Source organism: Ceratina calcarata, unplaced genomic scaffold (assembly GCF_001652005.2).
Source record: "Ceratina calcarata isolate Rehan_Ccalc_2016 unplaced genomic scaffold, ASM165200v1 scaffold162.2, whole genome shotgun sequence".
In the NCBI taxonomy this organism is placed as follows: Eukaryota; Metazoa; Arthropoda; class Insecta; order Hymenoptera; family Apidae; genus Ceratina; species Ceratina calcarata.
Genome location: NW_017137499.1, coordinates 139,731 through 148,115, shown reverse-complemented (window position 1 = coordinate 148,115; position 8,385 = coordinate 139,731). Strand labels below are relative to the sequence as shown.

At 45.3% G+C, this 8,385-nt stretch overlaps 1 protein-coding gene across 10 annotated transcripts in view; it reads right to left on the bottom strand.

The window, feature by feature from the left end:
• Nucleotides 1-8,385, bottom strand: part of Rbp6 (RNA-binding protein 6) — a 626,456-nt gene that overhangs the window by 616,531 nt on the left and 1,540 nt on the right. For all 10 annotated transcript variants that reach the window (XM_018037297.2, XM_018037296.2, XM_026819814.1 and 7 more), the window contains exon 2: nt 6,356-6,396. In XM_018037297.2, the coding sequence (XP_017892786.1) occupies nt 6,356-6,396 (41 nt within the window). The remainder of the gene's footprint in view (nt 1-6,355; nt 6,397-8,385) is intronic.

Below are 8,385 nucleotides of genomic sequence, written 5' to 3'. Positions count from 1 at the left end.
CCTTCTATACTGTTTAGCACGTAGCTATTTATTATTAGCATTATTCTTCCGACGTCTGATTTCTTTTTAATTATAGGAAATGCGTTTTTCTAAGGTACATAAACTTTTGGGATTGACTGTACAACCAATACATCCTTAATCGAAGTCACGTGTGCTCGCGTATTCAGTAAATTCAGACGGTAGAGTACAGACCGGGGCTGATTCTCGTCGGAGCGGTTTCGACGCTCGAAATCGCGTCAAACTGGAGGGCCATCGATGTCGAACGCCATCGCGTTCGAGATCTCTACAAACTATTTTTACGTAACTGCGAACGTAGCCAAGGAAAACTTTATACCACGTGTACACGAGCGCGATATAACGAATATGTTTTTACTTTCACCATGTAAAAAACTGTATGGGTGACCGGGCGACGATACAATGTTGGATCTTCAGAGAATCACGAGGAACGCGATGAATTAAGGTAACATGGAGCCGGTCGGCATGGAACCGTAATAAACAAAAGGGCAAACTTAAAAATGGCACACGTCTCCGGCATTCGTCCGCGTTCGCACGTGCTCGAGTTCAACCGTGACGCATGCACGTATGTAACTCTGACGCGATAAAATCGCGAACGGCGAGATTATGGCCCCGGACCCACAATAACTCTGGATGTATGACCCAAACAAGCAGCATATGAAAAATGTAATAGCTCGGAAACGAGACTATGCGAGATCTGGGATCCAAACGACACGCTGAAGGCAGTCGTGGGAGGATGACCGTCTTACAGACAATAACAGTATTGCGAGATAACAGAACGATAATAAGATAAGTCTCCCATTGGTGAAACAGAATTTGCAAAGGACGAAGTGAAATATTTTCTATTTAGATATTCTAAGTTAGTGGATAAACGTCATAACGAGACGAGGAGGATCATTAGTTACGTCAGACGCTCTTATCTTTCTCAGTACTGGCTTTATAGTTACTGTCACGCATAACTTTTAGTTACCTCGCACAGTGCTGTCGTAAACTCATAATCACCGTTGACTATTATTTGTCTGCTGACAACGTAAAACAACCGCATCATTCCCATTTCTTTTCTCAGAATGACTCTACCGCAATTACAAATTCCGAATCTTTTATTACAATGCTTACAAGGCGTACAAGGTTTTCTGAATAAAAAAAGGACCAAACAGGTAGTGTCACAGTCAAAAATTTACACTGGACTATACAGGCACTCCGTCCAAGCCCTAGTCAATTTCTCACAAATCATGCGATGCATCAATCGGACGGGGAGCGCAGCAGATCCATCGGTGCCCATGAGTAATATGTAATCACTCTTTGCACAGGAAACCGCATTTTGAAATCGCATTACGTATCATATTGTACGGGGAGTAACTGATTGAATCTGCAAATACGCTCGCAGTTAGAGACGTCTACCGTAACAATGGCCCAAAATCCTCTCTCTCTCTCTCTCTCTCTCGACAGGAATCAAACATAAACGAGAGCGTGCGGTCGCGACGATTGGATTTCGAGTGGAATGCCGCGTTGCGCCGCGCCCGATCTCTTCCGACCGAGAACAGAGGATATGGCTCGACGACGAAGACACGATCCTTCGAGAGAGACACGAGAAATCTCTCCGACGGCTCAAGTTTCAGTCCCGTCCCTAGAACGTGCAAAAGGCTCGAGCTCATTTTTGCAAAATCCAGAGTGTGTTCTTTCGCATGGTTCTCAGAGCTCCTCAAGAAAATTTCCTGAACGATGGCATAAAAGTCTCCCTCCAAGAGAGTCCGTCAACGCAATGGAACGAGCTTTTGTGCCGGTGCAACAGAGCGTGGGAATAAAGCAACTTGCGTCGTAAGCAGATGATAAATGAAAGCAGAACTCCAAAACGGTTGTAAACAGATTCTATTGGAAAAAATTAGAGAAGACACGTCCTTAACGCTTTAATTGTAATGAAATTCAGGCCGTTCGAACCTTTTTGTACCGACACGGGCCACTGAACCTTACCAGCGGAACAAGTCCAAGGTAGAAAGTAGATCGTCCTTCGAGTTAATGGAAGGCAAGGCAAAGAAAAAGCGGTTAGAGGTAACGAAACGATTTCAATAGTAGGCGGCCGTTTGCGTAACGCGCCGCCAACTCGGTACCGGAACGAGCGATTTCGTATTACGTTCCAAGCACGCGGGATTATGCGGCCTGTAATGCGACACTGTCTCGCGAAGCTTCGTGCGCCACGGTTCGCGATCGGTGAAGCGGACTCGCGAGAGCCCCGAGTCGCACGCTCGTTGCGCTCCGAAAACGTCGCGTTGCGCCGCGACGCACGGCGAAGTCTTCCGTGCACGACCGCATCGTCGCGTAATCGTGGACACGCCAACACGGAAACAAGAACAAGTCTTTCTCCGCTCAAGTCTCCGTGATGTGACATCCTTTTTAGACGCAGCGTCGTTCTGCTGTCCCGTCTCGAGAACATACTCTCAAAGAGTTCCTAAGATTTTTTTTTGAAACTTGTGAACAGGCTTCGATGATTCACGTAGAAAAATTTTTTAGGCACAGATTGACAGGATTTGAAAGAAAATCAACTAGCTTGTTTTACGGACATGTTTGAAGTTTGCTAAGTGCGTGTTTCGAAATTAACGGTAGCTCGTGAGTCTACACTTGGGAGGCATCGCGGAAAAGAAGCACTTTCAATAGGCAGTGTTTACGTAATCTCCATCCATTCTTAAAATGTGCTGGGTATTCTCAAACCGAGTCACGTAGTATTCGTTATGCAAATGAATTGAGTATACTTTTAACATTTTATACCATCTATTCTATTCAACTTAAACGAGCGGAATAGCTCGATTATTATTATCCGCGAATACATAACGATTTGAAATATATTATTTCATCTTGTCAGTATCTCGCATCGCGTTCGCGAACCGCGATAAACGATAGTGGCAACGTACTGCTCGTAGACGCTTTCCCACGGTTACCACGCAGCGCGCACCGCATCTTTGTATCTATGAACTTTTGCGGAATACAGCGGCGCAAAACACGGTTTACAACGGTGAACCGTGCAATGGCCGGTCGACTGCTCCGCTTTTCCTACTTCAGACACGCTTTCTCGTAGCGTCGCGTCGCCTCGCGTCGCGTCGTCGATGAAAGGAAGGGCTGAACCGGTGGAAGTAGAGCGCGAGGGCATGGCCACCGATCGATCATTGTTCACCGATAATTCGCCGGAAAACTCATCAAGCGCGAAACGTTTCAATGAATTTATTTTCCACAATTTCCGTCGATCGACACCCGTGCGAAAGTTCAAACCTCTAGGAAAGACCGACCGAACGTTCGTCCCGATGAAAAACGCACGCGACTAGGAGCGGAAGCGACCGACTCTCCCGCTATTCTCCTTTTCGTAGATGAATACATACACCAGGTTTTCCATCGTTTTTCATCGCGTGGAAAATCAACTGACGGGAGAGATCGCCTAACAAAGCGAGAAAGAGGCGCGAACCGTAGAAGAGGACGGAGCGAGACGGAGTTATACTTACGTAACGATGGCAAATAACGCTAATGAGCCTACTCCGCCTTCGTTCGTCTTATTCTTTTTTTTCTCTTCCGGAGAAGACCCGTCCCGCCGTCGCGACGTGAAGTTACGAAAATTGTTTCAACGGCGCGTAATCGAGTACAAGCGTGAACCCGCCTCGTTTCCCAAAATATGTATTAGCGTCGTGTGAACGAGCGGTGGCATTGTGTCGAGATTATGCGACGCGCAAGAATTTGCCCCGACAGTGTGTACATTATCACAATATGTTAATGATCGGAGAATTAGCGAATGTAAAAGCTGCATAGATTACCATGAATTATTTAAAGAAACGGTAGTGGCGAACAGTAAAAGCGTAGCTGCGAATTAATTTTATCGTTTTCAGAGCAGTGGAGGTTAAGCGAACTTTACGTTTTGTTTTCTACGACAGTGGTGTGTAATTGGATAATACAGTCAATTACGTTAATGCTACTGCTATTCGTGCGATCGAGCTTTCGCTTTTTATTCATGAACAAGGCTAAGATACTTATTTCCTTTTCGTTTCTACTTCCTCTCTTAGATAATAGATCTCGATCGAAAGGATGCTTCCTTGGTTCATTTATATTAATAATCAGCTCTCCGATTCTTAATCAAAGTGCTCATTACCCAAACCCGTCTAAACGTTATCGTGCACGCGTCGTACGAGCTAAAAAAAACGCATCGGGTCTCGTAAAGTTCTGCGCGTACCGGGAAATATTCCAGTCACGCGTTCGTCTTGATTAGATATCGTGAAAACACCATCCTACGTACGTAACCCGTGCGTTCCCGCCACGAAAATTCCGCGGAACTAGTTGCCTTCTTTTCCGAGTAGCTGCGATCGTTTCGCAATATTGCCGCGATCACGGTCACTTAGCGTGATTATATTAATTCGACTCACGCAAGGACGACTTTGTTCTTTAGCTCGGTGCACAGCCAGAAAACTTTCGTTTCCTACGAAGCAACGTTCTTCCCTACCGCAGGTCGAACATCGCGAAATTAACGTCCGTTTCACGGCAAGCGAGAAGAGTTTTCCACTTATGGGCTCGATTGCAAGGACGATGAAGAGCACGAAAATAAAATAAGAATAAGATCGCCGGGTTTTATTTCAATCGAATTTGAAAGGTTAATTAAATGTCACGTAATTTAACATGCATTTCTCCCGCGAATTCCGCGAATAACGGCAATGAGCGAACATTCTTTCGTGTAATTGAATAATTCAGCAGAGAGGGAGAGAGGATCCTTTAATTGGAGCCGACCGAGGGAAACCGTGTAGACTGGCGTAACGTTGCATCGCTAATTATGTCACGAACCTATCAGATTATTATCAGAAGTAATTGCTGCACGATCAGCAAAGAGTTTAACTCCTGTCCCCATTACAGTACAAAATTATTGAATTATACCTGGTATACACGCTAGCAACGGTCTTTTGGTATTGTAACATAATTATTAAAATGAATCCTCCATAAAACCGCACTTAAACAAATCCGATACAAGAAGAGAGAGGATATCCTTCACGTAACAAGGAAAAGAGAAAAGACTGTGATGACCATGGAACGGAATATAATTTCATCCTTAAAAACCACTATACTTATTTCCCTCTCCGACGTCGATATAAAACGATCGCTTTTTGAGTCTAAGAAGAACGCGATCGGATACGATTTCTCTGGCTGTCGCACATGACGAATGATCGAGTCGTTCCAGCACGCGAGACCGGTGCTTTTTTCGCGGTGCCCTCGTCGACGTCGACGATTTCTCAAAATCGCGCGCGATCCGAGTTATCAATTATTCTCTTGAATCTTATCGTGGTCCACACGAGCGCACGCTTCGTGCAGGCCCACATTTTTTCTTCCGGCCGACAACCGAAAGACGTGCTCGACGACTCGTGGCCATTTGGTCGTGCCGCGATTATCGTTCCGCGTTCCAGTCTCTCCTTCTCGCGCCGTGACGTATCTTTTTTTTTCCTTGCTCTCCTTTCTTGTTTCCTTCTCTCTCTACCTTGTACGCGATCGGCACGAGTCTCTTAACGAAGATGAAAGGACTGCTAGGTAACTCGAACACGCGAACGAGCCACGTCAAAAGTTTTGCACGTGCTCCTCGTCATTGCCTCATCGACCACGCACGCTTCTTTCGTTAGAACCGAGCAGCTCCTCGAAGGACCTGCTTTTACTCCACTTTTGCACAAATGATATCTTTTTTTCAGTTTGAAAGAGCTGGTAATTAATTTTTCGAATAGCAATCACGACTGTGTATGTATGACTGACGAACAAAAAGATGGTAAGTGTGTAAAATTCTCCCCTCGAATTCGGTATGGCATGTGGCAGATGCCATTCATTAGTGATTCAAATGTTGACGCAAATATCCATACGAGAACGATGATCGTGCCCTACCCGTGTATTTCTTTCTAAATAATCTTAATACGCAGTAATGCTCGAGCGATACACCATTTTCTTTAACTTATTGGTAAACATATAACCCCCCAAACGTACGTACAGGCATGCAACATGTGACATGGTTCATATTCATAGTAAATCGGTTTAATAGTTAACAGATATGATTCTCTATTATCGTACCTTGATCGTTTCGTCATCCCAAATAAGTTTGGAACAGCAGGCACAACACAAAGTATAAATTTACACCATTCACAATGTCACATATCACATCACGAAACAAAACGAAGCTTCCTACCGTTTAACAACAATAGCGGCGCGCGCAGTCTATCAGGTGTAGCCGCGGATGCGCGCGCAAGTTCAACTGGCGCGCCAAGTCTGAACGAGTGATCGCGACGATCAAAATCGATGTTCCGCGTTTCAAACGATATTATTTACGTTGTCGAGTACATACCTGGACTGGTCTGCCAAGATAGACCACCGATGAACATTTTCCTAGAACAAGAAAGATGAATCCATCAGCATCGGCATCGGCTCGTGTCTTCGACGGGTGTTGAAGGAAGACAGGGGGAGACTGCCCGCAGAGGGTAACTTCCGGTACCGGAACCCCCTGCGCAGTCTCCGTTTGTCGACGACAGGTGTCACCACACATCAACCAACAACTCGCGGGATACTTTTTCATTTTCTTTCGTATTAATAGAACTCCATGAAAGCACGACTCAATTCGCGAGACGTCGTATCCGTTCGAAACAGAAACCAAACGATTCACGCACGGAACACAACAAACACGTGGCCCCCTCGAACCTCGGGCGCCTTCTTTCCACAACGTATCCTTTAGCGCAGAAAATTAAACTGGATTACCGCCGCGCAACGCGCCGTTTGAATTCGAATCTACCCGCAAGTTCGACGATCGTAACGTGGAAATGCATGTCGCTTTACGTTTTACGATATAATGTATGTATAGAAAGTTTAATAAAACAGTGGTTAACAGAAATAAAACGGTAATTGCTCATGGCCGAGCAATGAATCAAGTCTATGCTTACATCGCTGTAGCGGATTATACTTACTAACCAGTTTACAAGAAGTAGTATCGGTATCGTAAAAGCGTTTATACACTGGCTTCAGTCAGCCGGGTCCGCAAGGGCATGACAAGCGCGTGGTCGTAATGCAAATACGTTTCAAGCACAGACGCGTTTGGCTTGGAACTTTTAAAACCGTACAAGAGAACTGCTGCATAAGAACGCAAAATCTAAACGGTAAAAAATGTTATTTACTGGTGAACTCTGACTCGAAAGCAATTGCATTTAGAGCGACATGTGACTTAGGCCAAGAATAACAAATAAACCAGTGTTATGCTATCATTAACATCGATATCGGTTTTAGCTGTACAACAAGTCGTGAGATATTAAAGAAGCGCAAGTTGTTTTTTTTCCCAACTATTTTTGCTCCTATATTTTTCTAATGATTTTTATTACGTTCCCAAGGATGACCACAATACGGATAGCATGACACTGAGCGTTATTCGAAAGCAAAGATAATCACGATGAACAGAGCATATCCACATAGATAACACTCACGCGTACGTTGTGGACGTAATCACGTGGTAGCATTTGAACATCGATTTTCCGCGGGACGATATACCCTATTCCCCTCGCCCACGCGTTCGTCCCTCTCACTCTCAACCTTTGTCCCTCCCACCCCTCTTCTACTCCCTGTTTAGGTCTTCGTGATACGAAGAACTAGAGTAGGCTACTGCACTGTACTCCGTTGATAGATCCAAGAGAATTAATAGGGCAAACCATTGACCATATGTCGTCGCAATCGATCGTGGGAGATACACCGAGCTACCGTTGCAAACCACCGTTCAACTTTCCAAGTCAAAATCGCGAAACATGTGTCACCCCCGCGAAACTATTCCGACGTGCTTGTTTCTCGACATTCCGTTACGCTGTATACAAATACGCGCACCCACGTGTTACGTAATGTATGAACGATAGTGACCAGATAAAAAAAGGAAACGTTCCGAGTTGTCTAAACCGGTAACTCACAAACTATCTGAACTTCCTCGTCTGTTTTAACTCCCCAGTCACGTGGTAATCACGAGACACCGTGCTAAAAGGAATCGGAAATAGTTCACTACCACGTGACACACCCCCTTCGTAGCAATGCTCGAAGAGTTACCCAATTCCTTGTAAACATTGATGATTGTTATCATCAATGATCCGTTTTTGTTGACGACAATTTCGAAAGCGTTAAGACCCTCCTCAACCCTTTACGCCTCACCCGTTCGCGAACCCCCTGCTGCTACTTCCCATTCATCTAACCTTCTCCCTTTGCCTCCCTCCTTTCGTTTCAGCCAGTCTGAGGGGGTGTTGAGCACGTTGAAAGAAGGCGCCACCGTGCACCGGTCCGAGGAGAGCGCCTAGCACGCATATTCACGCGCCCGGTAAACATAAACACTGTACGTTTCACGAATTCGAGGGT